The 27901-nt window shown below is 50.9% G+C and overlaps 4 protein-coding genes across 9 annotated transcripts; 1 reads left to right on the forward strand and 3 right to left on the reverse strand.

Annotated features, from left to right (window-relative positions):
- Positions 1-246: 246 nt before the first annotated feature.
- Positions 247-9807, reverse strand: LOC122388251 (probable cytosolic iron-sulfur protein assembly protein CIAO1). Of its 4 annotated transcripts, XM_043379153.1 has the most exons (3): positions 9638-9753; positions 5548-5587; positions 247-5054 (listed from the first exon to the last, which is right to left on the reverse strand). In XM_043379153.1, exons 2-3 carry the CDS (start codon positions 5570-5572, stop codon positions 4072-4074), a joined length of 1008 nt encoding a protein of 335 aa, XP_043235088.1. In that variant the 5' UTR covers positions 5573-5587; positions 9638-9753; the 3' UTR covers positions 247-4071. The 4 variants fall into 4 exon arrangements, with proteins under 4 accessions (XP_043235088.1, XP_043235089.1, XP_043235090.1 ...); XM_043379154.1 differs by lacking the exon at positions 5548-5587 and having other exon boundaries at positions 9747-9807; XM_043379155.1 differs by lacking the exon at positions 5548-5587 and having other exon boundaries at positions 9635-9738.
- A 131-nt stretch (positions 9808-9938) lies between these two features.
- Positions 9939-14059, forward strand: LOC122388254 (sin3 histone deacetylase corepressor complex component SDS3-like). The gene is made up of 7 exons (XM_043379161.1): positions 9939-10091; positions 10393-10580; positions 10695-10808; positions 11088-11289; positions 11674-11857; positions 12141-12319; positions 12692-14059. Exons 2-7 carry the CDS (start codon positions 10399-10401, stop codon positions 12785-12787), a joined length of 957 nt encoding a protein of 318 aa, XP_043235096.1. The 5' UTR covers positions 9939-10091; positions 10393-10398; the 3' UTR covers positions 12788-14059.
- LOC122388255 lies at positions 13928-26571 on the reverse strand. Its single transcript, XM_043379162.1, has 6 exons — positions 26528-26571; positions 19050-19363; positions 17238-17405; positions 15912-16053; positions 15494-15629; positions 13928-14727 (listed from the first exon to the last, which is right to left on the reverse strand). Exons 2-6 carry the CDS (start codon positions 19126-19128, stop codon positions 14356-14358), a joined length of 897 nt encoding a protein of 298 aa, XP_043235097.1. The 5' UTR covers positions 19129-19363; positions 26528-26571; the 3' UTR covers positions 13928-14355.
- Positions 20062-26530, reverse strand: LOC122388253 (splicing factor ESS-2 homolog). 3 transcript variants are annotated; one of them, XM_043379157.1, is made up of 3 exons: positions 26517-26530; positions 22636-22708; positions 20062-22406 (listed from the first exon to the last, which is right to left on the reverse strand). In XM_043379157.1, exon 3 carries the CDS (start codon positions 22373-22375, stop codon positions 20693-20695), a length of 1683 nt encoding a protein of 560 aa, XP_043235092.1. In that variant the 5' UTR covers positions 22376-22406; positions 22636-22708; positions 26517-26530; the 3' UTR covers positions 20062-20692. The 3 variants fall into 3 exon arrangements, with proteins under 3 accessions (XP_043235092.1, XP_043235094.1, XP_043235095.1); XM_043379159.1 differs by lacking the exons at positions 22636-22708; positions 26517-26530 and adding an exon at positions 25970-26213; XM_043379160.1 differs by lacking the exons at positions 22636-22708; positions 26517-26530 and adding an exon at positions 25759-25972.
- Positions 26572-27901: the final 1330 nt, after the last annotated feature.

Raw genomic sequence — 27901 nt, forward strand, 5'->3', positions numbered from 1 at the left:
GAGAGAGAGAGAGAGGGAGAGAGAGAGAGAGGAAAGAGAGGCTGTGTCACCTCTCGTTATGTCTTCGCCATATCTTTGAGGTGCAAGCTTAGCACCCACAGATGTCCCCAGTCGTGATGCCCGACTATAACTATTTGCCCGTTCCTTCATTTTGCATACGCGGTAGGTATATGCAAACGTATGCACGGTAATCCATCTGTCGATCTCTGCAGTCCATTTATCACCACAATACTCCAGCAAAGGCGCTTTGAACATTTTGTATTTTTTTATTTTACACATGTTTATACACACATCGTACGTACATCACACTCGCGCTCCTACATTTGCTATATCACTGAATGTACGGCTATCTATACCTATTTATGTACATTGATAGAATTGTGAACTCATCTTTCATGCAACGGAGATTTACCTAAGCTAAACACAGCTTAAATAATTGTCGATAATGAAAGAGACCGTATAAAGAAATTAAAGGCATATCGCCCACGAGCTTGTTATGGCTACGTTAATCTGAATGACTGAACAAAAAATACGTTTACCTAAGAAATGTTTTGACTGAAGGGTTACCATAAGCAAGCTTAGCCAATTTCGCGTTTTCCCTATTCTCAACACCTGTAAACAATATCAATTTCCGCCACCCAAAAAGTGCGCTTTACCTGGCACTGGCAGGTTTCCTATTCGCGGTGGAACTTCTAGCCCTGCCAAGGAAAACCTATCTCTCCGCCCTTCTCTGCCTCTCCTGACACGGTCCTTCACTCCTGCCTCTCCTCCTCCACCTGAACCGGCACGTCCCTCTCCGTCGGCTCCTCGGCTCGGATATACAGGAACCCGTCCGCTGCCAGTCGGGCTGTGACCTTTGACCCGGGCCGCAGGGTCGCTGACCTCGTCAGGGTCACCTGCTCGCCGCTGTCGTCTGTGTGCGCCGCCGAGACGCGCAGCTCGCCCTCAGAGAAACTGACGCGGATGTCCTCAGGGTTGAACCGACGTGTGTCGATGCGGATGGTGTTCGTCTCACTCTCAGTGGTCTCAGGCTCGGGCTCAGGCTCCGGAGCGGACGGCGGCACTTCCTCGCCAGTGTCGCCATCTCGTGAGAAGTCTGGCAGGTCGAAGTTGAGCAGCATGGCCACCAGAAGGCGATCGTCGAACGGTGCGTCGAAGGCGCCGGGCCGGGAGCTCCAGCGGCGAGGCCCAGTTCCGAACGGCCCCCATCCCCAAGGGCCCATCCGACCCCGAGACCCGAACCCGCCCCTGGCGCAGGACCCAAACCCACCCCTGGCGCAGGACCCGAACCCACCCCTGGCGCAGGACCCGAACCCACCCCGACCCCGCATGGGACCGCCGCCCATCCCTCCGCGGCAGCCGCCGTGGAACCCGCCCCTCGGTCCGCCGTGGTGGGGAGGACAGTGGGGAGCAGGGGGAGGACCGCAGTGGGGAGGAGGGGGAGGCGGACCATGGTGATGACCACGGTGACCATGCGGACCATGGTGCGGACCGTGGTGACCCCAGAAGCCCCATGGACCCATACCACGAGCACCCCATCCTCCCAGCCCACCGCCGCGACCGCAGCCCCCGAAACCCCCTCTGCCGTACCCGCCCCGGCCTGCCCATCCCCTACTGTACCCGTGGGGGCCGTGGAACGGGCCGCCCCAGGGCATCTCACTGCACACTGGCATCGCTGTCACCTTACTGTCACCGCTGACCGCTGTCACCGTACTGTCACCTGTCACCCCTGTCCACCGCTGTCACCGATTGCTGTCGGTGTCACCGCTGTCCGCTGTCTGCTATGCCGAGCTGTCTCTGCCGTCACTTGCTCCGTCACTAGATGTCGCTCTCGGCTTTCGGTCCGACCGACTGTGCGCCGGTGGGCGGGCGGCGCCGTTTTGAGACCAAAACATGCAAGTCATGACCTTCCGTAACGTGGTGCAACCGAGCTTCGCGAAACTTCGGAATGACGCAACCGGTGTTGCGTCATGCGCTTGGCCGACGACCCGACAGTGGCGGTCCCAGGCAGGCTACGCAGGAGGGACAGGGGTGGGCTGCCCTCGGTAAAAAAAAACGTCCCTAGGCTAAACCCATGCAAAAGAACTACCCTCGTTCAGGGGAATGTTACTGTCTATCCACCTTCGCAAGTTCAACCACGTCATCCCTCTGTCGGTGCCTGTCTGCGCCTCTGACATGTGATAGTGGTCTGTTTTGCCACGTAATCCTGTGGCCGCAGCTCAGCGGTCAGACGTGACTCATAGTCACGAGTCGGAGGGAACAGACAAACACGAGTTGGAACACGTCCCGAAACGTTTGACCGAAACGTTTCCGGCAAAACGTTTTGAGTAGTTTGTGATCAGTTTGTGACCAAGGCAACGTTTGGATACGCATTAACTTTTAGGAATTAACATTAACGTTTTAGGAAATCGCGAGTGAATGGATGGTCGATGTCAAATATTTCAGAGATGCAGGGCCACAAACGATGCTGAAAAGGCAATTCAGATGCATACGAGTTTCTCGGGACCATTGCTGGAACATGGTAAGGGGCCGCAATGGGAAGTCGGCTAGGGCTGAAATTTTCACAAACCAGGACAGAGAGGCGAGCAGATATCTGACAGGAGGCAAGGACTCCAATCGCCAGGTCACATTAGGTGATCACACCTCAAGAAAACAGACACCGTTCCGTGCTTCTATCCTCAGGAAACTGAAATCCTTCTCCTCCACGCCGCAACCCCTTCCGGGCTGGACAGGCAACTTTATCTCATGCGGGCTGCTCCCTTGGAGCGGCACCGCTGCTCCCGAGGGAGCGCTCCCCGTAGCCGGGTGCAAAGAGTGCCTTGGGGCTGGGTGGCCTGTCCTCTGGACGGGCTCAGCCCCGGCGACTCACTAGGGTGCCTGCCCAGACCAATGTCTCCCCCTATATCCTATCATCCTCCCGGCTCTGAAACGATCTCATTGGACCGAAAGGGCCTAACCCAACAAAACAAAACAAACAGAAAACAGAACATGCTGCCATTGCTGCTTTGACGAGATGACGATTTGGTGACAGAATGTAAAGGGATGTGGTTGATTACTTAGTTCGATTACCTATTCAGGCGAATTTCACGACCCCTCTATCTCCAATGCAAGTGTTAGAGAGAAAATGAGACCCTTCTTTCGCATGAACCATTGTAAGCACTCAAATATGTTCATTGACCCTGTGACCCGTGACACTAATAGGAAAATCACACAGGTGACCCGGCATTTCCATCTTCTGATACATGCTATGTACATGCTATGTGCATACTAAAGCGATGAAAACTTCTCGGAATTGCTCATTCAACGATTGACCTGAGGTCGCATCTGAGGCCACATAAGTCACAAAGCTTGCGACAGTACCATCTAATTATTTCGATGAATTTTCATTTGTTTACAATCATGACCAATGTGGCCAAACATTGCAATCAGGAAAATTCAAATTTGTTGACCTCTATTGACCTGACTGGTGGCTTGGCGTCACCTGGCCCAGGACCCGAGTAAAAAGGGGTGAGCGTGAAAACGACTGAAGCGACACTCTCTATCGGCTGGATGACCAGCTACAGCGCCGTTGCTATTCACGCAGTCTGAAACGTTACTCAGGATAGGATTTCGAAACTGAAGATTTTTAGATTTAGGATTTTAAGAATTCCAAAAGTTCTAGCTCTGGTAAAGTCGGTTTAAAACCACAATACCTTTACTCAGATTGAGCATTGACGATTGATTTTTCAGCCCCGTCTGTTAATCCTACCTGGCCCAGCGTATTTTTAACTTGCTTTATAGCTGAGCCGTTCTTAGACCATTCGCCAACGATGCGGCCCAAACACCCACTTGGGGTGTTATGAACCCGAACACCCAATCCCCGACGATATCCTACCCAAATGTGGCGAACGTAAAGGCAAACAATTGGTGCAATTTGTTCGTACGTTTATATGTCAGATTTCAGTTCAAGCAAAACAATAGCAAATCTATACATACTTGTGTTTACACAGACCCCGTCCATTTGCTACCCCATGGTCATCTGCACTTAGCACCGCGACAGCCGTGCCACCTAGCGTCACTCAGCCACACCTCTCACTCCTCACTCACCCGCCAGAGTTTGACCAGGTTATCGTCGCCCGCCGACGCCAACAATCCCCGCTCCGTGGGGCTCCAGCTGACGGCGTTCACGTCGCGGCCGTGGGCGCGCGGCACGGACGCCACCAAGCCAAAGGCCGGCGCGCCGCCGTCGCCCGCGCCCGGCTCCTCGGCAAACACCCGAACGGCGTCGTCCCCGCACGCGGTGGCGAGCAGGCCCGTCAGCGGACACCAGGCCACGTCGTACACAGCGCGCTGGTGGAAGCCGGAGAGGAGCGCCACACAGCTCCACTGGTCGGGCGGCTGCGTCTCCGCCCAGATCCGCACCGTGCCGTCGTCGGAAGCCGAGGCGATTCGCTTACCGGCCCCATCCCAGGCCACCGCCCACACGGTCGAGCTGTGACCTTTGAGCACGGCGCCGGTCACCCAGTCGTCACCGTCGTCACGGTACAGGCGGACCGTGTCGTCATAGCCACACGACGCCAGACGGTCCTCGACCGGGCTCCAGGAGACGCGCTTCACGTCCTGTGTGTGCGCCATCAGCACGGCGGCGCACTCAAAGTCCAGCTCGCGGTCGTCGGTGAGCTCCCAGAGCCAGACGGACTTGTCGCGTGAGCAGGTGGCGAGGTATTTGCCGGAGCGAGACCAGGCCACCGCCTTGACCTCGCTCTCGTGACCCTCCAGGGTGGCGGCGCACTCCCAGGCCTGCTCGCGGTCCCAGACGGCCGCCGTGGAGTCGAAGCTGGCCGACGCCAGCAGCCGGCCGCTCGGCGAGAACGCCACGCCGCGCACGGTGCGCTCGTGCCCGTCGGCCAGGATGGTGGCGCAGCTCCAGCCGGCGCCGGTCTCCGACCACAGCCGCACCGTCTTGTCGGCCGAGCAGGAGGCCAGGGTGCGGCCGGCCGGATCCCAGGCCACCTGCCATACCCGGTCCGTGTGGCCGGACAGCGAGCACACTGGCTCCAGCTTCCGAGACATGGCTGCGGAATATAGGTTTATGGTTATGTTTGTGATTTAACCCTCTGCCCACAATGCTGCACATGACTTGAAGGCATTGGGGTTCCATGAGTAAGAGCCTACGCAATAGATACAACAATGTTAACATTGACATTTTTAACAACAAAAATGGGGAACAGCCAGTGACAGAGCAAATAGGGTATTTATTTACTTTAGGACCGGCAGCCTTTACTTTCGTCGCGAACCCCAAGTGATAGTAAGAAGCATATCGCATGACATAATTTGACCTTTTGATTTCATAGCTAATAGTCATTCATGGCACAAACAAGTTAAAATGCACCAATACAATATTTACCGTCACCGCCGTAGATCCCACCGCAAATAGTGGGCTAGCGATTAATGTCCAAAACAAATTATATGTATTAAAATAATGATTTGAGCAGGTTGCCAAGCAATAAATTTGTAAAAATATGTAAATATGAAAGAAAAAGTAATTTGTGATATTCAACAGCCCACCATTCTCATCCAAGACACGTATCATGCTTCAAATCAGTCAGCCAGCTCCTGCCAGCTCCTGAACTGCTCCTACGCTTAGATCATTTAATAACTGCTTTTTCCTTTTATTCCCACTTTTGGAGGCCTAGCTTAGCATTGAAATTTGTTCATGCAAGTTTTCAAGTGTCAGAACATTTTTGAAACTGACATAAAATGGTAAAGGGTCTTGCATCGCGTGAGACCCCTGCGTCACAATTGTCTCAAGGCCAGGAAAGCGAACATGAAAGTGGCGGGAATGAAAGTGCTGAGGAGGGGTTTGTGACTGTGCAAAGCAAAAAGAAATCAAAGAAAGGTAAGGCATTCCAGTGCAGAGGAAGTACTGGGAAACCATGTGGCAAAACTATCGGGAAGAAACAAGATTCTATAGAATGCGAAGGCTGTAATGACTGGTTCCACCCGAGCTGTCAGGGCCTAAGTGTTGAGGCTTTTAAAGCCATCGACCTACACGACCTCTTCTGGGTGTGCGAAACATGCAGAATGAAATTCAAGGTCTCGGTTTCACTGCAACAAGTGATCTCTAGAGTAGAGCAGGTAGAAAAGAATGTCATAGAAGCAATTGGCAAAGACAAGGATGAGAAAACTGTAGAGAAAGGGATCGAGAAAAAAATAAATGAAATGGAGAAGAAAGTAGTAGAAAAACTAAGCGAACAGAAAAAGGTTATCCTACAGAGCTCGGACACGATAAAGAAAGCTGTTCAAACGAGCAACGAGAAAAGGGACATGAACCTGATCATTCACAACCTGCCAGAGTCAGAGTCAAGCGAGACAGAGGTAAGGAAGGAATATGACAAGGAAAGGATCCAAGAGATGTCTAGGGCCCTGCGAGGCAACGACACTCATATAGATTTGCTAGACGTGGTCCGTCTTGGCAGAAGAGACACTTCATCCGACAAACCGAGATTGCTTTTGGTGAAACTTAAAGACAAAGAGCAACTAGAGGACCTGTACAAAAAGAGGTTCAGACTAACAGATGTAGGGTTCAAGAACAGGTACATCACCAAGGATCTGTCGCCAGAAGAAAGATCAAAGCAAAAAGAACTGAGGGACGAACTCAAAAGAAAAGGCAAGGAGACACACAGGATCTTTCAGAACAAGGTGGTCCCAAGAGAACAGTAGTGTGACTCTCAACAAAGTTTTGTCATGCTTCTACTCTAATGTCAATAGCTTAGGAAACAAGATGGAAGAGTTTGTGAACAGGGTGGACATTCATAAGCCAGACATTATAGGACTGACAGAAGTGTGGCAGAAGGATGAGATTCACATTCAAGGCTATCAAGTAGCAGCCAGTAAGTCCCGACCTGATGGTTGTAAAGGTGGAGGTGTTCTACTTCTTGTGGCAGATCATTTAAGGGTCAGCGAGTGTGATATTTTGAACAATTCAAACTTTGAAGAAGCAGCATGGTGTAGAATTCACACAAGGCCTGGGAACACAATAGTGGTGGGCATCTGCTACAGACCACCAAACAGTGATCGGGAAAATAATCAAGAACTGCTGAAGTTGCTAGAGAAAATGAAAACAATTAGTGCTACAGACTACCTGGTTATGGGAGACTTTAATTACAGAGAAATTGATTGGGACACTGGTGCAATTTCAGGACCACCAAACTCTGATGCCACTCAGTTTTACAACATAGTACAAGACTGTTACTTAACCCAGCATGTGAAATCCAGCACCAGGCACAGAGCAGGTACAGCCCCCTCTACCCTGGACCTCATCCTCACTAATCAGGAAAACAATGTTGAGGAAGTCAAATATGAAGCTCCAATAGGAAAAAGTGATCACTGTGTGATAATATGGGACTATAGAATACACTCTGAAAACAGGGAGGCCAAGGAACAACTCAGATACAATTACAGAGCTGGTAACTATGATTCTATCCGTCATGAGCTAGCACAGGTGCAGTGGGATGTGATAGAAAACATGGATGTTGAAGCAGCATGGACATTCTTTGTTGATAAGTTACACGATTGCAGAAAGAAGTATGTTCCTCTATTCAAAGGCAGAAGAAAAACAAAACTGTCACCACCGTGGTGGAATAAAGCACTAGATAAGCAAGTGAAGCGTAAATATAAAGCCTACAAGCAGTACAGAAAAGAACAAACAGCAGAGAATCTGAAGAAGTTTACCAGGATCAGAAACGAGACCACGAGTCACATCCGGCAGACAAGAAGGTTGTATGAGGAAGAGCTGGCAAGGTCAGCTAAGATAATGCCAAAGAAGATAGCCAAATATGTAAGACTGCAAAGCAAAACAAGAGACAAAGTGATGGAACTAGTCAAACCTGATGGCACTGTGATAGCAACAAAGAAAGAGATTGCAGATGAACTACAAACATTCTTTTGCTCAGTTTTTGTAAAAGAACAAGGCGGTGTTTTGCCAGCTTTTGAAAGTCAGGTGGAAGAAGGAGAATCACTCGAGGATATTAACATTACTTTTCAGGAAGTACTCCATGAACTTCAAACGTTGACTGAAGACAAGGCATCAGGACCGGATGATGTTTCCCCCTTTCTCTTGAAAAACTGTGCACCTGAGCTAGCATACCCACTCATGCAGATATTCCAAAAGTCCATGACAAGCGGACAGCTACCAACAGCTTGGAAGAGAGCAGCAGTGGTACCACTCTTCAAGGGAGGCTCCAAAAAACTGGCAAGTAACTACAGGCCTGTGAGTCTGACTAGTCATGCATGTAAGGTCATGGAAAGAATTATCAAAAGGCACCTGCTCAACCATCTATTAGAGAAAGATCTCATCTGCAAAGAACAGCATGGCTTTGTACCCAGAAAATCATGTTTGACCAATCTTCTAGAGGCTCTGGAGGATTGGACACACATACTGGACAGCAGCAGTGGACTGGACATCATCTATTGTGACTTTAAAAAGGCCTTTGATTCTGTGCCCCACCGAAGACTTGTTAAGAAGCTGGCTGCCTATGGTGTCAAAGCAGGAGTGCTTCAATGGATCACAAACTTTCTTCAGGACAGGACTCAGAAGGTAGTAGTTCATGACCAAGAATCTAGAGAAGAGGCTGTGACCAGCGGAGTTCCGCAGGGCTCAGTATTGGGACCCATCCTGTTTGTGATATATGTCAACGAATTGCCCACATTGGTCCAGTGCGACGCAAAACTGTTTGCAGATGACATGAAGATTTATCGCAAGGTCAGAAATTCAGAGGACTCAGAACAACTTCAGGCAGACCTAGATAGACTCTCGCAATGGACTGAACAATGGCTTCTTGAATTCAACCCCCAAAAGTGTAAAGTGATGCACTGTGGACCACATAACCCAAAAAGATCTTACAGTATTAGAGGAGTCAAACTAGAAGTCACAGATAAGGAGCGAGACCTGGGGGTGACTATAACAAACGACCTTCGACCTACTAGTCACTGTCAAAGAGCTGCGAGCAAAGCAATGGTAGCTCTCCGAATGATAAAGAGGTCCTTTGACCAAATCACAGCAACAAACTTCACCAGCCTCTTCAACTCATATGTGAGACCACACCTGGACTACTGTATACAAGCTGTGGGTCCCCAAGCTGTTCAAGATATCAGTCTCCTCGAAAACATCCAGCGCAGAGCTACAAGATTGGTGAGGGGGTTAAAGCACAGGCCATACCAAGAAAGACTAAAAGTCCTGAAGACCGTATCTATTAAAGACAGGATAAAAAGAGGCGACTTGATTGAGACGTATAAAATCATGTCAGGGAAGCTCAATGTGAGGAGAGAGAAGTTTTTCAAACTGAGGACGACAAACACAAGAGGTCACCATATGAAATTACACAAGGAGCAGTCAGTCCATCAAGCCAGACAAAGGTTCTTCTCACAGAGGGTGGCTAATGACTGGAACAAGCTACCAGATGATGTTGTGTCTGCTGACACCACTGCTACATTTAAAGCTAAGCTAGATAAGCACCTCCAGCTCAAAGCCAACTGTGACCTGTGACCTCCAACCTCAATGAGTACCCTGACATGTTTCCTTGCCAACAATGACATGGACAACAAATAGCATACTGCTACCCCAAGTCCATTATCTATATACCTATACCTATACCTATTCAAAGCATCAATGAAAGTTGAAAACGTCAATTTCCACACACTTAATTTTATGTTATCAACTCAAAATAATTTATTTTAAAAATAAACTGAACAAATACAGCATTTACCTCAAACGTGTCGATGATGGTTTAGAGGATTTGCCTTTGCAACGGCTCGCCCTCAAATTATTCCACAAATTGAAGAAACTGCGCAGCTGTGACAAACTTTGTATTCAAAATCTGAACCAATCAGTCGTTGCTAGGCAACACGTCGCTAAAGTCATGCAGAAGCTTCATTTTTCCGCAAAATTGCCTGGCAACTTGAAAATAATAACCGGAGGCCTCTCTCGCCTGAACAGCTATAATAAAGATTATTTATTTTAGGGTTCCGCTCGCGTCGCCCTTGCGCTTGTCATTCCCGTCGCGTCTCTCAACCAAGCTGTGCTGCGCGCGCCATAACTCAATATAATCAAGGTTTGCTGCCTCAGCACCGACAATATCTATTTAACAATTGAAAATGCTTTGCTTGAATTTCTAGCCAGCAGTGGGATATTAGCCACTGGCTATTAATTTTGAACATTTTAAATGCATTGCATTCTCATTTCAGCATTGTGATTATTAGCCTGTGGATTTCCAGGTCCTAGGCTGTCAGTGCAGCCTGCTGTGGCTCAGTGCTCAGCACTGGTTTGCCATGCAGCTCTATCCTGCAGTCTGCCAATGAACAACTTTCATCCCTCAGAGGGTGTATCATAACAAAACCCCTTTGTGCCGGCAGGCTGTGATGGCATCTCCACGCTCGCCGTTCCTGTCCTCCCACGTGGAGGACTGTGACATGGACGACCAGAGTGACGAGGGCGACGGGGACGGACAGCCAGTGGGCTCCAATGATGAGGACACGGACGACGCCAGCGAGACAGAGTCACAGCACCGGCCAGAGGGCGAGATCACGGAGATCAAGGAGAGGTGAGCTAACATGGAGGATGGATGAATGACGGATGAGAGTCTGCTTTAGAAAGAAAACTGGATGAGTGTCACAAAATTGATGTGGTGTGATGATGCTTATCTCATCTCACACAGGATCTATCTGGACAAACTGGCCAACCTGAAGGCCCAGCTGCAGCAGCTGGCAGAGGGAACACACCCCGAGTACAACAAGAAACTGAAACGCCTTGATAACCAGCACAAGGAACGGTCAGTGCTGAACTCACTGACATACTCGGACCTTTGATACCCGCTCAATAGATCGTAGCTGTTTTTTTTTCTGTCGATTTAGAGTGTAGCAGTTGATCTCAAACTAAAGCATATTATGGAAATCATAATACAAACAATAATGCATTATCCAGGTCAGCAAATTTGTTCCTACATAAGTAAGATTGAGCAGCTAAGTTTGGAACGTCATTCAGTCACTGCTGTGCGTAAAATACCACCTCATTTCCCGTCTCACCTTTTTTACCACTCTCACTGCACCAGGATCCGGCTGACGGAGCTCTGGTTCAACTACGAGCGGAAGCTGTTCGAGTCAGAGTGCGAGCGGGACCGGCGCGCGCTGACGCGGGAGCTGGAGGAGCGGCGGACCGAGCTGCGGGAGTCGCTGATCGCGGAACTGGAGGATAAGAGACGACTGGTCGAGATGGAGCGAGCGAGCATGGAGATCACCGGAGACAGTATGGACGTGAGTTTTGGTATAAGATGGACAGTATTAATGTGAGTTGGGAGATAGTATGGACGTGAGTTTGGAGATCGATGGAACAGTAGAGCATGGCAATTAGAGGCGACATTCTGGACGTAGCTATTGGGATAGCTGAAACGCGACAGGTAAAGATGTTCGTTGATATATCTTAAACTTTATGTGATAAGTTAATATCATGCGTCATATTTTTTTTTTCATTTTAACATCATCTACCGAGCGAACAGTGTCGTCCACTCCGATCCGATATCCTCCGATCCCGATCTGTCCTGTCCAAGGATGGTAGCTCAGGAAGTTCCTCTTCTTACACCGCTAACCACGGGTTCACCACACCGTGACTAACCCGGCCCGTTTTCCTTGACTGCGCAGATGAAGCCGCCACCGACCCGTAAACTGCGCCGGCGGCCCAACGACCCGGTGCCGGCACAGGAGAAGCGACGCAAGCCCGTCTCCAACCAGCTCAACTTCCAGCTAGACGAGAAGCAGATGGAGGACGACCTCCGACTCATCGCCAAGGGCAAGCTGCCCACCCAGCAGCCCGCTAAGAAGTCCAGTGAGTATAGTTGGATTAGTGTGGGCACGAACTTTGTAGAACTTTGGGAGTCGGGTAGTGGTGATCTTTCCCGCATTGCAGCATTCTTGCACAATGCACACAGGCCGTTGATAATGCATTTTAATGCCTTAGAGTGCAGAGGTAGCTTCCTCACTAGTCAGATACGAGATATCTCTGGGCTAGCCGAGGATCGCGTGGACTGGGTGCAAATGCACCCTCAGAAACTTTGTATCGTCCGCCCTTCTCCGAAGCTCGGTCATCAGCGTCTCCCTCTCGTCCGCAGGTTTTATGCCGGAGTCTTCCGTCTCCCCGGCGGCCGCGGCCGTCAACAGCGAGATCCGCATCGAGGACAACAAACTGTTCCTGGAGCGCAAGTGGTTCCACCGCGGACAGCCGGTATACGTGGAGTCGCGCGACAACAGCCGCTACAGCGCCGTTATATCGGCCATCTCCGCCGACGCGGTACGTCTGGCGTGTGTTAGCTGCTCTCACCGTAATTACTCAGAGGATGGATATTATTTGCCGTCCTCCGGTTTCAAAATGCTGACTAGTGCGTGAGAGCTCTGTGCGGCAATCAATCTTCGTCGGCAGGTATCGGCTAACTCAGTGTGATAAGTTGTGGATACGGTCAGTAATTGTGAGTCACTTGTACGTTTTGGCGGTCGGTTAGTACTTAAGCATGTTGAAGTTGTGGTCTGAAACATACGAGCTGATTGAAGGGGAACGGCTTAGTCATTGGTATGCGAGTCGCGAGAGCTGTCAGTCTGTGCCTGTACAAAACGTTCCTTCCTTGCAACTGGTTCTTACTTAGCTCCCCGCCCATCTACCCACCAGGTCTGGGTGAGAAAGACGGCCGACAACAGCAAAGCACGCATCTACCTGTCACACCTACAGCGAGGCAAATGCAGTATCAAACGGCGGGCCTCGTGAGCTGCCAGCTGCGGCACCTCTGCTGCTGTGGTGCCCCTCACCTTGCGGCAGCCTATGCTGACGCGTAGATTTGCTGCGCCGGCCGGCCGCCGCGGCAACCACAGCTGAGTAGCGGCATATACCGCCTCCCTGGGTCTCACAGTGAGATCCACAGTATTCGGGGCCTCATCGTGTCTGCCACAGTCCATGGACTGGTTCACAGTGTAAAGTACAGTCCATGTGACGAGTCACAATGGGTATTACTACTCCGGAGTTTCAGTGTGTTACAGTCTAAGGGATACTGTGTACACCATGGCTCGCAAGATGCTTCGAGCGTTGATACTTCCTTCCCAAGATATAGTGGTGTATCACTTCCCCGGGATAAGGTGGTACTGACAGTCCCGGGGTCGGGATATCGTTGCCGCGCCTCGCGTGACTCTCATGCGTGTTTTGTTTGTTGTCGGAGTCGGAGTCATACCCATCATCATCATCGTCATTGTGAAGAACCTGTCGCTGTAAGTGTGGAAAGCTCGCTTACCGGTCTGTCAGGAGAAGCCTGTTTTGTTGGGTGTGTGATTTTTGGCTGGTGAGTGAAGAATGTGTTTGGTGTGGGCTGGCGACTGGAGAATGTGCTTAGTTTGTGTGGTGCTTGTGGAAAGGTGGGATGTGAGTGATGCTGCGCTGTGCGGTTGATGAGATCTCGCTCTTCTTAAACGGCGCTTTTTCCAACCAGGAACTCGTGAATGGTTCTCATCTAGGGTTTATGTGTTCAAGTGATGTCTAAAATTTTGCCTTTACATTGTTAGGTCGACTATTGGATAGCAGCATGCGTGGTCAAAAAGTGAAGATTGATTCAGAAGTTTCCACCATGTGGCTTTTCCAAAACACTGATATGAGTACTTAAAAAGAAAGCATGATATGTTATAGTGATAATGGAACCTGACTATTCACGATCGTAACGCCTATTTTGCTAGAATTATGGTACGAATAACCGCAAAGCCTTCAAGATTGTATCTTTCAGTGCAATAAGCGAACAATCTGGCCTGCGGCCATAGTAATAGGTTCTCCACGAATTTTTCGCCTACAAATAACCGAATGATGGTTATAACAGCTTCCGTCGAATCCTTCGACTTACGTCGGTTCTTTTTCGGATTATGCTGACCTCCGTAACCGAATTTTATTTTTAACCAAGAAACAAATATTGCATTGTTTCAAGATGCGGCTCGTCCTGAACAGCTTGAGCTCGGTGTCCGTATTATTGAGAAATCAACATTCGAAAATGAAATATCTTTACCAGTTGTTTCTACGCATTTACGATTGTGTTCTTCAATAACTTACGCTAACAGAACATGCACACAGGAAAAGGCATTTAAGATCAGTTTACAAACAACTTTGACTAGTGACTAGAATATCATGCTTGGTAACAAGCCGACACTGGCTGTCCCACGATGTTTAGCATATTTGCTACTGACAGAGACGCTGGACGAATAGGGTGTCTCAGCGATTTGTCCACCATCTAACAATGTCCTTCAAACGCTAACAACACACGAAGGCACGCACGGGAAGGAACACATTTCACTTGCTCGAGGTCACGCGTCCGTCTCCTCGGGCTCGGTTTTGATTCGCACCTCCACCTGTTGCAACAGCTCAACGCACTCGTCCTGGTCCCTTGGTTCCTCCTTCACTTGCATTGCGGCGCCACAGTCGCCACTATAGGTGTCGCTCTCATCGCCACCGCACAGCTCGCCGGGAGAATCAACCTTCTCACTGCCAGCTGCGCGCTGTTGTTTCATCTCCTGCATTTTGGCGTCCAGCTCCCTGACGACGAACGGCTGCAGACCAGCCTGCATTTTGACCTTGCTCTTTAGAGGCACGCGGCTGGGGTCGATGGCCCTCAGGTTGGTGCTGAGTGGGGTCATCTGGCTCCGGAGTCGGCTGCCGAACATCCGGCTCCAGCGGCTCTGCGGAAAGGGCAGAGGGAGGTCGTTAGAAAACGTACTGCGGCAGACACGTAACTACGAATCGTTCAAGGCAACAGACGACGCAAGACATAAGCTCTGGTCAGTGGACACAGGGTTGTGCTTGTGTGATATTTTATCAGTATAATCGCTCTTTTCAGACAGAGCGTTCATTTTACAAAAAAAAAAAAAATTGACGCACGCGATTGATACGCGCGACAATGCAAGATGTACGACCATATTCGGTGTCGCCTATTGTCACCGAATGTCTACTGGCTCCGTTCTCCCCTCCCCCCGAGCAGGTGTGCCCTGTCCGTCTGTCCGGCGTCCCGTCGTTCCCCGCGCCCCACCCGCCGCGCTGAAGACAATCCCGCCGCACCGCCGGCTGTCTCTCGTCTCCTGGCGACTAAAAGTGGCGCTCCAGCGGCGCTACTGGCGCGCTCGGTCTGTGTATCTCCGCCTGGTCTGCACCTGGTCCTGTTTATGTTTCGAGCCCGGCGCTTGGCGAGTCGACACCGACGCATCGGGTCCGACGCGACGGACTGGCGGCGCGAGCGAGCTCCAGGAAAAAAAGACGGGAGAGTCCCGACGACCGACATCCATAAGGTTTCCATATCGCGACCCAATTTACAGGTCCAACATACAGCGTTACCGGCGAATGACTTGCGAAGTTGAGGGGTAGGAGGGTGCTTGTTCGGTCTGTCCACCCCAGGTATATATAACTTACTAGTTCGTGTTTCTAGTGAAGAAGGAGCTCCTGCCAGCTCACCTTGACGTTATTCTGCAGGACGTTTATTTTGACGGGGCTGTTGGAGCGCCGGTGGTTCGGCTGCGCCGCCTTCAGGGTAGGAGCCGGGTCCGGCTCGATCTTGGTGAACACGCACGTCCGACACTGGCCCGATTTCCTGTGGATGGATTGACGAGAGGATGTCAGTGACGCTTTTACAGGCACTGCAATATAGCTTTCTCCGTTCAACTATTGGGCAACACCGTATTCGACACACAATTCATGTCCATTGATGACAGCATGATCGAACGTGACGTTATGATCACATTAAAATAAATATGTGCAGCAATCTGAACAGTCCGTTATGTGCACTTTGCCTGCGCCTCCACGAACCACTGAGGATGGAACAACTGAGGATGGCTAGAGCCAGGACGAGCTCCAGGGGACGCCCCGGCCTCACCTGTACCGCCTCTGTGACGTCGACGAGTGGTAGTTTCGCACGTGTTTGTAGTAGTCGAGCTCGTCCAGGTAGATACAGGAGCAGGCGTCACAGCGCAGACAGTTCTGCAGCGCCGGAGGGATGTAGCCGCGCGGCACCGGCTCTGGGGACACGACGCGGACATAATGACACGCGGCTCTGGGGACACGCGGGGGACACAAATGACGTCATCGGTGGAAATGGGCGAGCACGGTGCAGGAAATGGTGAACTCAATGCTATGTAAACCATTGGTGAACTCCACTGGGTATAGTGATGGGTGAATGTGATGTGTATCAAGGACTTGTGAGCAAGCCGTCAATGCACAGCAGGTCATCAACAAAGCGACAGTACATATACTCGTATAGCATGCTGCTCTCCTGAAGCCAGGACACGGTCATCACAGTTACCCTACTTGTCCGATGTCCTCTCGATCGTGCATCAGTCCCAGTCTTGAGTATCTTCCCACAGTGTCCTATCGTGCTCCCATCTACCATGCTTTGTGATCACCGCTACAATGTTCTTATCAGTGCATTTGTCGGTGGTCACTGGTCAGTGGTCTACTTCATACATGATATAGGTATGTTGGTGCTCGCCGTATACCATTATTATCGTGTTACCACCCATTACTGTTACTTCCATCCCTGCAATCATCTCGTCCAGCTGTCACTGATGTTGTCACCAGTCTACTTCTGTCACTACCACCGCTGTCACCAAAGCTCCCGCCTTTTATGCCGAACTATATCAGCGTGAACTGTGGGTGGTCAATTCATGGCCTCCATCTATGATCTATCCCAATGAGTGGGTCCACTGGACGTCAGTTCGGGTCAGCTGAGCGGGAATAAAGCCCTGGACTCCAGCCGGTCGCTGCTAGTCAGTCCGGGACTCGGTGGTGTGTTATTAGTGTCAACTGGTGGGAGGCTCTGTGGGGCTGTGGTGGGGTAATAGAGCCGGACAACGGAACCAGATAGAGCTGAACAAGAGGTGGACACCAGACAGGTAAGATTTGAAACGAGTACGGCTCGATTAAGGTCATAGTTCGGTGAGGAACAGGCGGCAGCCGGAAGAAGTACCCCGATAGTGTCGGAACGGTATTGATGTGTTGGCGTCTGTTAGTCGTCCAAAACTGAAACTGTTGATTGACGAACCTGTTGGTGAGTCAAAACGGGAGTGATTGAGTGATGTTTGTCTCGCTTTCGGTTTTTATGACGTGGATTTCGATTGTTAGGTGCGACAAAGTGAGATGTTCTGTGGTTTGTCTGATACAATCCCAGTGTCCGAGCTATATCCTCCACAGACCATCCACTCACGTTTCTGCGGTGACCCCTGCTGATCGGTCGGCGAGTCCGGGACCGTCTTCGGTGACCCCGAGCTGACCTCTGACCCCGGCGAGGTCAGCCCGCCGTCGCTGTCTCGGGCGGCCGGTGATACACAGCTCGGTGGAGTGTTGTCCCCGGCTGCCGCCTCTGCTGCTACCTCTGCCAGGAGGAGCAGGGGAGGGGTGAGTGATAAAAATGGCCGTAGCCTCCTGCAAGGCCTCAGTCTCAGGCTAGCCCCCCTTCCCTCCCATCAGAGCATACTGTCCTAGCCTCTGACCCTTTAGCCCTCTACCTTTCATCGGCACTAGGCCCTGACTAGTGCAGCTACGTGCCAGCCAGCCCGCGAACCACAGAGCTTGTCGTTGCTAGGTTCCCAGCTCGGTGCGTTACGCGCGTGTTTATGTTTATGCATGGTTTGAGGAACCGTACCGGCCCAGTATGTGAACTTTTGGCTGTGTGAGGAAACGGGAGAAAGGGGAGGGGTGGGCCTGGCCGCCTGAGAAGCCCCTGTATACCAGCAGCTGGCTATATTTATCACAGACCCGAGGCAGGGTGCAGGGAGTCGGGACGGTTCAACGGAAGTGCTCGGTAGGGCGAGAGGAGTTGAAGAGAGCTGTCACTGACTGACGGAAAACGGTGGGTCGGCGTAGACGATGAATCACACACATTTTTCGTGTGCTCTCGGCTCATTCGCTAGCGAAGACACAAACGGTCACGTAGCTTTGTGTAAAAAACGTCTCATTGAACGCATTCCAGACCAATCCATTGATGTCATGAAAATGACCTCATCTACGCACATTGAATTGAACTGACAAGCTTCAAAATCGAATTTCACCGTACTGAGCAAATACGCCCTAAAGAATCCCACCAAGTGGTCCTCCATGCGACCCTAATCCCTCCCAGGCCAGTGACCTTCCCCATTCCTATGGTGTCCTATGGGCAAACAGAGCCGTCCATCCCCGCCCCACCCCATCCCCAGTGGGGCGGCGGACCGCCCCTGTGTTACCAGCTGCCGCGGATTACAAAGGCCCGTGCGGCGGCCAGGTGCTCCCCGATCAGAGAAGGGGGGGGGGAGGGTCCGCGTGCGGCCGATCGGAGCTGGCCGCAGCTGATCACAGGCGGGGCGCTACTCGGGGAACTTCCGCTGGGCACGCCGGAAAGGGAGCAGTTCGGGAGGGGGGGGGGGGCAATTAGGAGGTTACGTTGTCGGAAGCAGGGTCTGTTGGGGTGATTGCCGATAAAAGATGGGTTCTTGTTCCAATTAAAATGGTGTTGATGTGACTATAAGGCAGATGGCCGCAGTGAACCACTCAAGGGCGTGCAGCCAAGGCAGAATTTGCCCCCTTACCCAAGGAGACTCATTTATCTGAAACGGACCCAGGCTAGGCGCGGATCAAAGGCGTAAAAACAATGTATGAACTTATTTGGGCGACGTAATGAACGAACAACAAAACACTCTGACCCCGGATTAATTAGCTCATGATGCCATTGTGACCCTGCCATAAGCGGCGACAAATAATGCGGTTTATTTCCCTGCTGAGTCACCTATTCTAATTCCGATAAATATACGTTCGGGATGTCACGGAAAGCACGCCCTCCCCCCCCCCCATTTTTGGCGGCTTTCCGTAAGTGTTCATGGAAATCGCACAAATACCGTTGAGTGAGCAACGGATACTTCTTACAGATGCATTTTTCGAGCCAAACCAACTGTAGCAAATCAATGAGAGGCACATTTTCCATCACATTGCAGAGTGTGTGAGCTGAATGATTCTATAGATGGCCTTGGAATGATTTCTGTCTTACCTGTCATGTCGATCGGAGTCGCTCCCCGGACCAGCAGCGGCTCTCCTCTCCCCACGGCGAGCGGCTCGCGGACAACCATGGCGGCCAACTTCTCAGCCAGAAGACGCCGAGCGCGAGCGATTAAAAATAGCCGCGCACCAGAGGGCAGGTAGGCCGCGCACGCGCCGACCGCCGGTACCGACGGCCGTCGGAGACGACGGGACGCTCCAAGGCCCGACCGCTCGGCGAACGGTGGGAGGTCGAGCCGCGTGGCTTGGCGGTTAGTGGGTTCTGGGAGGTATCACAGAGACGAGCCACAGAGATCGACACCAACACTAGTCGGCAGTGAAGTAAGAAACCCGCTGTAAGCGCTCTACACCACACACAAATGAACAATCCAATCTTCAAACCGTCCTCAGCCAAACCGTCTCACTGCAGCGTCTCCCACAGCCGTCTGCGACCCCACGCGTCCCGCCGCATGCGTCGACCGTGGACCACTGTACGACAGTAGTGCTCTCTCCCCCACCGCGCGGCAGATACCCCCCACCCGGCGACAGCTGGAACTCCCCCCTCCTCCCTCCCGACGCCCCGCCCCCAATGCGGGCCGACCCGGGTGAAAAGCGGGCCGACGCGCCCCACAGACTGAAGGACGGTCCCCTGTGAGCGGGGAGGGGAGGGGCAGGCTCAGTAGCGGTAGGCTGGGAGACCCCAGACGACAGCGCGAAATCCGAGCCCTGTTGACGAGACCGGGCGGAACGAGGGGAAAGGGAAGGGAGAGGGTACGCGAGTTGGTGGCGATATAACACGGCCGCTTCAACACATTCTCACGAGTCAGTTCATAAAATAGAATAGAATAAGAATAGAATAGAATAGCAAGAGTCAACCAGTATGGCTGCGTACATTCTTATTCTTACATGAAAATATTGTTTTCTGAGTCGAACGAACATTTTCCGACTCCAGCAGACCGTACCGGACCGTGAATCGTGATTGCGGTCTCTATCTCGTAAAAGAAGGCTACGAAACAGTCCGAAGGTTGGGTACTTTTCGAATGTATTCCATTCGACTCACCGTGACAAAGTAATGCAATACAGTGTTGTTTACGTGGATGATCGACAATTAAACGGAAACATGCTACGCACTAATCGCTGGGTGTTCTTGTACCAGCCTTAGTTGGACCTCATTCATAGGGATCGACCATGTGTTCCGTGATCTTTGCACAGATCAACAGATCGGCATATCAAAATGATATGATACACCACATATGTACATAAAATACAAAAACACTCAATGCGTCATCACAATTCACAAGTGCTTCAGAAACCCTCAATTGGAACCGGAGGATAGAATGCAGTCACAACGCTACATGAGCGCCACCTAGACAAGGTTTAGGTTCGACCACCTAGCCCTCAAGGAGAGATGACGCTCTGTGTCCTACTCGTACCAGTTGGTGCTCCTGCCTTGAACGGCGTCCCTGAACTCACAATCGACAAAACAGACGAGCGGCTTTCCACTAAATCACACCCACCAGCTCTCAAACCACCTATCGTTTGACTTCTAAAACCGGCGCCATTGAAAGATCTTACACAAAGTCCTCACAGACCTTCCCATCCAGCACAGTACATAACACAGTACAGCAGTGCACCCCAGAGTGACTCACGTCCTTCTCATGACGTGAAGAAGTCCGCGGCCCGGGGCCGGGTCGGCAGCTGCAGCAGGTCGTCTGTGATACTCGCCTTCCCTGACAGCCCAGTCGGTGTAGAGGCGGGGGTGAGTCGCACGCCGGCCGGGGTCGGGGTGGCCGGGGTGGACCTCGCCGCCCGCCGCGCCGGGCTGGGCGTGTAGGACGCCCGCAGCGCCTTGTCCGTGGTCCGGCCGACTTTGGCCAGCCTGCGCGCCGCCGGCGACATGCCAGCCAGCCTGTCCGAGAGCGCCGGCGACACGGCCTGCGCCTGGCGACGCGCCGTCTCCAGCGCGCGCGCCTTTTTGTCGCGATGGCGCGAGGAGGCACGCTCGGCCAGCTCGTGTGCCAGCTTCTCTCGTTTAGACGCCTCGAGAATTCGGAAGGAGGGCGTGGCGGGCGCGGAGGCCGCCGCTGGAGTGTCTCCACCGTCCAGTCGGAACGGCGTGCCGTCGATCTGACCCCAGGTCATCAGCGGAGACTGGTCCACACCAGGGGCAGGTGACGGGGTCCGCACCAGACCCCGCCGAGTCGGCTCAACGTGCTCACGACCGTCCACGTCAATTTTGCCACCCTTCCGGCGAGATTGAGTCTGTGCCACACGATTGAGCACCTCGCGTTGTTGGCCTTCATTGAAAGGAGTCACCTGGAAGCGCGTGTTCTCTGTCCGAATCTCCTGGCCGTGCTTGGCCCGTTCGATCTTCTCCGCCGCGGTGAGCGCCAGGCCGCGCGGCACGTACATGAGGTCGTTCTCGGACGTGTATTTCCAGGTAGCGACCTGTCCGGGCCGCTGGCCGCCTCCGGCCTGCTCCTCCACCGAGGGCAGCTCCAGCTCCAGCAGCTTCTCCTGCCGGTCGTTGTGCGCCGCCTCGGCCTCGTAAAACCACGGGTGGCGCACCCGGTGCCGCCGCCGCGCCTCCGACATCATGTCGCTGAAACTCTCGTCATCCTCACTGGTGTGCGTGGCCAGGTACTGGTTCAGCGACAGCGGCTTGGCCGGGTCGTCCTCCAGGCCGGCCTCTGACGCCGCTGAGCTGCCCGGCGTGTCGCCCGGCCGCGGCGTGTCGAAGTGACTGGGCGTGCCGACTGGGTCCGTGGACCAAGAGGCGGCCGTGTCGGGCCGGCGCGGCACCTCGGAGCCGTACCGCTGGCGCAGCTCGTGCAGACGCACCGTGTCGCCGCTCTGCGCCGCCGACAGGTAGTCATTCTGCGCGCGCAAACGGCGCATGTCCGGGAAGAAGTCCCGCTCCACGATACCCTCCAGCTCACGGATAAAGTTATCCTCGTCCAACACAGTCTTTCTGAAGCGTTTTCGTTTGGGCGCCGCTGCCAGAGGTCGTTTGAACGTATCCAGAGCGGCGGCCGCCGGCGGAGCGGGTCGTTTTTGCGCTGCTGTGTCCGGTGACGGACTGGCAGCAGCGGAGGTGGGTTCGGCTGGCAGGGAGGTGTCTGAAGTGGGTTCGGCCGCCCGGACGTCCTCCTTTGGACTGCCCACCATGGTCTCAGCACCACCAGTTGGCAGGTCGGCAGACGGAGAGCCCTGCAGCTCCGGCGAGGAGGGTCTGACCCCGGCGGTGACAGGGTCAGTGTGAGGCACCTCTGCAGCTGGTGGAGGCTGATCTGGTGTGGTGGCCGCAGCATCCACCACAGGCTCCTCAGGGCTGCTCATCTTCAGCTTTGGGCTGCTTCAGTCCAGCACACTGAAAACAGACAAAAATGTTAGGGTTAGTCAAGTGGGAGGCATGCCTCAAACATTTTTTCATTCTCTGCAACAACTGCTAAGCTAGAAAAACAGCACATCTTATCTGATTAGATTAAAGGAAGCAAATGAAACAGGGCACAATCACAATTTTGCATTGTGAATACCAATCTTTTCATGTTGTAATGTTCTATTTCTTCTACCGGGAGTTCCTAAATAAACAGTCGTACCGTAAAATGGGGCGACTTTGGACAGTTTTGAGACTTATCAGTGAATATCTTGAAAACTACTGTAGATAGAAATCTGAAACATGGACTATTTTGTGGGCTGAGTCTGGCCTTATCCATCCATGGTGTCAACAAAAAATTAGGTATAGCCATTTCCCTATTTAAAAAAAAAAATGTCGGGTGTTCAAAGTCACCATGCCATGGGGTGACTTTGAACAGTCTGTGTTTTTCATCATTTATCTCATTAGGTGTGCAATTCCTCGTGCCGGTTGGGGTGGCTTTGAACACCCTGATGCTTTTTAAAAAAGAGGCCAAAAACAATTTATGCCTGCAAAAGTCCTCCTGGCGGTAGTAGTCAAAACAAGGCGAGCTCATCAAGCAAAAAACACAACTTCTTGTAGCAGCCTCTGCTGATGAATCAAACACCATATTCACAGAAATTAGCACACAGACAGTGAGTAAAAAGAAGCATCTTTCATGGCAAACACCTTACTTACTCACCTTAACACTTGCATAGGCACTGCAGTGGAGCAACACTCACAGGATATGAAATCACTCGATTCAACTCAACTCAAGTGTAATGCATGCACTCGACTAGGTCTGTGCATGAAATACACCTGAGAACACCTGAGTACAGAGTATCCTTGGACACAGTTAACACTTGACACCCGACTTAACACCTTAATACTAACACTTAACACTAGGTACACCTGCTAGCGTCAGAAAGTCAGTCATGAGTTTACCCCAGCATCAGTTTGTATGGTGAGAGCTCCTCACTCCTGAAGTGGAGCCTGCCCCTCCTGTCCATGTCAGGCTGGGTTAGCTTGCACACCAGCTGGTCGATCTCTGTTACACCCTGTTACAATGTAACAGGGTGTTACAATGTTACACCCTGTTACGATCACTGTTACAATGTATGCAGTGTATTTTGGTAGGGCTACTTTGAACAACAAGTCTTTTGAACAACAAGTCAGGCATGCATGTCACCGGGGCTACATTGAACACGTTCAAAGTCACCCCAGCGAAATTCCAAAAATGTCATGCTTTTACAAATCCCTTCACAGCATTGGCCATGCTCAAGCAAGCTAAAAAATTATGATGGGGCAATGTAGGCCAACCATCGAGGATGGCAAAAATATGTCATTCCATTCCATAACCATAATGACTAGTCCATGCCATATCGAAGTTTACGGGCATATCTCAAAAAGCTAAAAACATTGATTTAGTTTTTGATTTTTTACTCCTATGTACTAAGGTACATATCTTCCAATATGTCATGTACATTTTCAAAAATGTGCATTCTTATCTGTAAAAAAATATTGCTGCATATATAATTCACATTTTTAAGATATTTGTGATTCCCTCTAAGAAGTGAACGGCGTTCAAAGTCACCCGGAAGTTCAAAGCCACCCCAGTTTACGGTATTTAAAAGCTGTATATTATCAGCATGGAAGGCATGACAAAAACGAATCACTTTCTAACATACACAATAGTCGATGCCATTTGACGTGATACCATCTTCTTTTTGCTATCTTTTCATTTGCGGCCACAGAGGACGTGTTCCAGATGAGCCCCCTCTCGCTCCACACACAGCTCTGCGCGTCGCCGAGCGGACTCCACCGCAGCCCGGCAGATCTCCGGCCGCACTCGGCGCACCGCGGACGACACGGCCCTCTTGAGGTCATCTGTGGTTCTGGGGTTGCTTTTGTAGACCTGTGACTTCAGGTGACCCCAGAGAAAGAAGTCAAGTGGGGTCAGATCCGGAGAGTGCGGGGGCCAGGACCGCACCTCTCTGCGGGAGATAACCCGCGAACCGAATCGGTTCCGCAGCCATTCTCGAGTCGCAACGGCCGTGTGCGCCGAGGCTCCGTCTTGTTGGAACCATTGTTGGTCCAACAGCTGCCTGTCTCCACCCAGCCGCCTGTTCAGCGCAGTCCAGAACTTGGCTAGGACTTGCCGATAGCGCTGAGCGTTGACGGTGACAGACTCCCCAGCGTCGTTCTCAAACCAGAAAGGCCCGATAATGCCACTGCTGCTCATTGCACACCAGGCTGTGCACTTCACACTGTGCAGAGGGGCTTCCGCGACCAAATCGGGTGGCTCCGTCGACCAGAATCGAAAATTCTGGGAGTTCACGCGGCCATCCATATGAAAATGGGCCTCGTCGCTGAACCAGATTCGGTGAATGAACTCATTGTCCTGCTCGCAATTTCTCAAAAACTAGCCGCTGTAAAGAAGCCGTGACTGTTTGTCGACTTTCGACAGTGCTTGGTGAACGGAGACCTTATACGGGAACAGCTGAACGTCGTTTCTGGCCAAACGGTGAGCAGTGGTTTTGCTACAGCCCAGTTCCTGGCCCAGCCGTCTGAGTGACTTTTGTGGGCTCCTCTGGAGAGCTTCTCGTGCCTTTTGGGCGTTTAGAGGCGTCCTCTTGGTTCTTTTTCGGCCACATTTACCCTTTTTTACGTTCTCCACACTACCTCTTGCCAAAAACTTCTCAACTATACTTAAAATGACGGTTCTTGATGGCACTTGGGTCCTTTTTACGTGTCGGCGTAGCTTACGTTGTGTTGCAACGATTGACTTTGTCTCAAAATAGAAATGTACTATTTTTGTTTTTATGTCTGTACTATACGGCTGCATGATAGAAAGTGATTGATTTTGGTATGAAATAAAATGGCATTGCACGTGCTATCATCACGTGCAATTTGATTGTTGTGATTTTGTTAGTTGACGCCACTAGAGGCAAAAATAATTAGACTGTTTATTTAGGAACTCCCGGTATATCAGTGGATATAGAAGAAAAAACACTACAAAGCTGAGATAAATCAGTAAATCATAGAAATAAATTGTACATAATATCATGAATCACCTTCTCAATTAAAAAAAAAAATATTGATTGCTGACAATTTAGCTGTGCACAGGCTAAGGCGGGGAATTCTTGTGAGAATGAGGTACACCATCATGAGTCAGATTTAATTTCCATCTCCAGTCTCCAATATCACTTCACAAATACCATTTAAGCTCCTGCAAATGCTCACAGTACACTGCAGTGGCATCACACTGGTCCAGGTTGCTGGACATGCACAGGAAACATGCAGTTGCAACACAACACCTAGTACCTACTGTATTGCCTGCCTTGAACAGGTCAGAGCATTGTTCAAGCAATAGTTTGAGCAGGAGTGCCAAAATCCAGACAATCAAGCTCTTACGGCCCACTTTTTACTTTTCTGCTGTTTCAGAACCACTTTCTACTGTTGCGCTGGTTGCTGATATTAATAACATTCCTAAGCAGTCTAAACCTGTCCAATACACTTAATTGCTTTCTCTCACCTACCAAATGCTTTCCTAACTGGCACTTTCTTGCCCCGTGTTTGATGTCTCCTGGACGACAAAGATTCTATGTCGTCCGCCCTATCACGTTCCATAACCGCATCCGAGCCCCCACTGACCTTGAATGGGATTGGCCAGACGGCATAGAATCTTTGTCGTCCGAGAGACATCGAACGCGGGGTTGATAATGGTAAAAAAACATTTGATTGACCAGGGCCCTGTTCGCTCGATGTTTTTATATCAGCATGCTGTCGGTTTTCCCCATATAAGGAAGTTATTGCTGGCGCTTCTTGGCCTCTCATTAGTCTAATGAATAGACCACTTGAATTCGACCAATGATGAGCCAAGAAGTAGCACTCAGCATGCTCGCAGCCTGCTGAGCTGATAAATAAACGGGAGGCGAACAGAGCTCAGGAATCAGGATCCCAATCCTGCATGCAATGGACTCAATCCCAGCAAACAAATACACCATTTGATCAAAAGTGAAGTCCTACAAGGAATGATATTGGTTGAGAGTTGAGACTAAAACATTCTTAATCCCAATATATAACCTCTAACTTACCCCAAACACCCAAACTAATCCGATTTTTTTTTACAAAAAAATACGTTTTGCGTGTTGAAGATATTTGCGCATCATACGCCGCAACATTAAGGTTGCTTGAAAAGGTAAAATATTATTTGAAGAAGGGCTGAAAACAAATGACGTATTTATTGACGTATTGTTTTTGTACATTAATTTTTTGCACGAATATATATGATACAACCTAAAAATGCACCAAAATTTCTTCTCCTCACATTTATGGTGGAACGTTATTGCATATAAAAAGCATACCAAAATAAAAATTATAATTGCTCACACATGACCAAGGCGACCTTGAAATTCAATCCAAAGTGGTTTGCACAAATTGCGCAATCCTTGATTGTGATCAATCTCGCCGCAAATGATAGCATTGCGGGCATTGCGGACGTTTATATACTTAGCTTCAAATTCAAATTCAGATTGCAGATGCATTGCGGGCACTGTTGCGGGATTTGAATGGTTGTTGTTTATAATCGCCCTAACCCACAACAACAACACCTTGTTTATAATCATTTCATAGTATATGTCCGTGTCCCGTGACTCCGTCGGTACCTTTTGTCTTTATGCTTATGCATTCCTATCAGTGAATGCTGCCTTCCTAGTTCCTGTGCATTTTATGTAGGTACATTGTACGTCCTATCGGCTATCACTCATGTAGAAAAATAGAAGGCCCAAGGAGAAGGCCTGGAAAGAAGCTCAAGCTGGCCGCCGATGCTCCTCCTAGTTTCAAGGCATTGGTTAAATTAAGGCTGCAGAGTGAAGCTTATAAGCAAGCTGCACGACAACGTGCGGTGATGCACCATAACCGTGGCATGGAACGGACCCAAGTTGTAGTGCACTGGCCGTCCATATTTTTTTTTTGACTATTGACTACGTTGACGTGCGTCTTGCACTGACGTGGAATGATAACTCTTATTTAGCACGTGTGCAACTGTCACGTCTCACGTGTGTTACCTGTGGCGCGCACCCAGATCGAGCTGCTGCTCCTGTCATTTAAGTCACAATTTTAGTCAAAGCTCAAGAGCAGTTTTCGGGCGAGAAGGGTCAGAGTACTCTGACCCTTCTCGGAACACGTGTTCCTACAGGAGTTGGATAAGTCCTTCAAACGGATGTACAATTGCAAATTCCGACGGCCTCTCACAAAACAAAAAGCGCTCCAGATCGTGCCGCTCAGGAGAGAACTTATTGGAATCACCTCTCTCTCTCTGCTCGTGTTTCGTACTCGCTCGAAGCTTGTCGGAACTTCTGACTGCGAGGCATTGCCCCTTGTTACCCCTGGCCGCGAGGACGGCTGTCGTTTTGGCCGTTTGTAGTTTCTATGCAAAATATCTTTACCGGAGCAGTGCGGCGTGCGTA

The sequence above is a fragment of the Amphibalanus amphitrite genome, unplaced genomic scaffold, assembly GCF_019059575.1.
Source record: "Amphibalanus amphitrite isolate SeventyFive unplaced genomic scaffold, NRLGWU_Aamphi_draft 000315F_arrow, whole genome shotgun sequence".
NCBI lineage: Eukaryota > Metazoa > Arthropoda > Thecostraca > Balanomorpha > Balanidae > Amphibalanus > Amphibalanus amphitrite.

Coding starts and splice junctions, on each gene's coding strand:
- LOC122388254 (XM_043379161.1), top strand. CDS start 10,399: ATGGCATCTCCACGCTCGCCGTTCCTGTCCTCCCACGTGGAGGACTGT. Junction 10,581..10,694: donor ATCACGGAGATCAAGGAGAG/GTGAGCTAACAT, acceptor CATCTCACACAG/GATCTATCTGGACAAACTGG. Junction 11,290..11,673: donor TCACCGGAGACAGTATGGAC/GTGAGTTTTGGT, acceptor TTGACTGCGCAG/ATGAAGCCGCCACCGACCCG.
- LOC122388251 (XM_043379153.1), bottom strand. CDS start 5,572: ATGATACGTGTCTTGGATGAGAATG. Junction 5,055..5,547: donor ACGTGTCTTGGATGAGAATG/GTGGGCTGTTGA, acceptor TATATTCCGCAG/CCATGTCTCGGAAGCTGGAG.
- LOC122388255 (XM_043379162.1), bottom strand. CDS start 19,128: ATGGTTGTCCGCGAGCCGCTCGCCGTGGGGAGAGGAGAGCCGCTGCTG. Junction 16,054..17,237: donor GCAGGGGTCACCGCAGAAAC/GTGAGTGGATGG, acceptor TCGTGTCCCCAG/AGCCGGTGCCGCGCGGCTAC. Junction 14,728..15,493: donor TCCTGCAGAATAACGTCAAG/GTGAGCTGGCAG, acceptor CCCTTTCCGCAG/AGCCGCTGGAGCCGGATGTT.
- LOC122388253 (XM_043379157.1), bottom strand. CDS start 22,375: ATGAGCAGCCCTGAGGAGCCTGTGGTGGATGCTGCGGCCACCACACCA.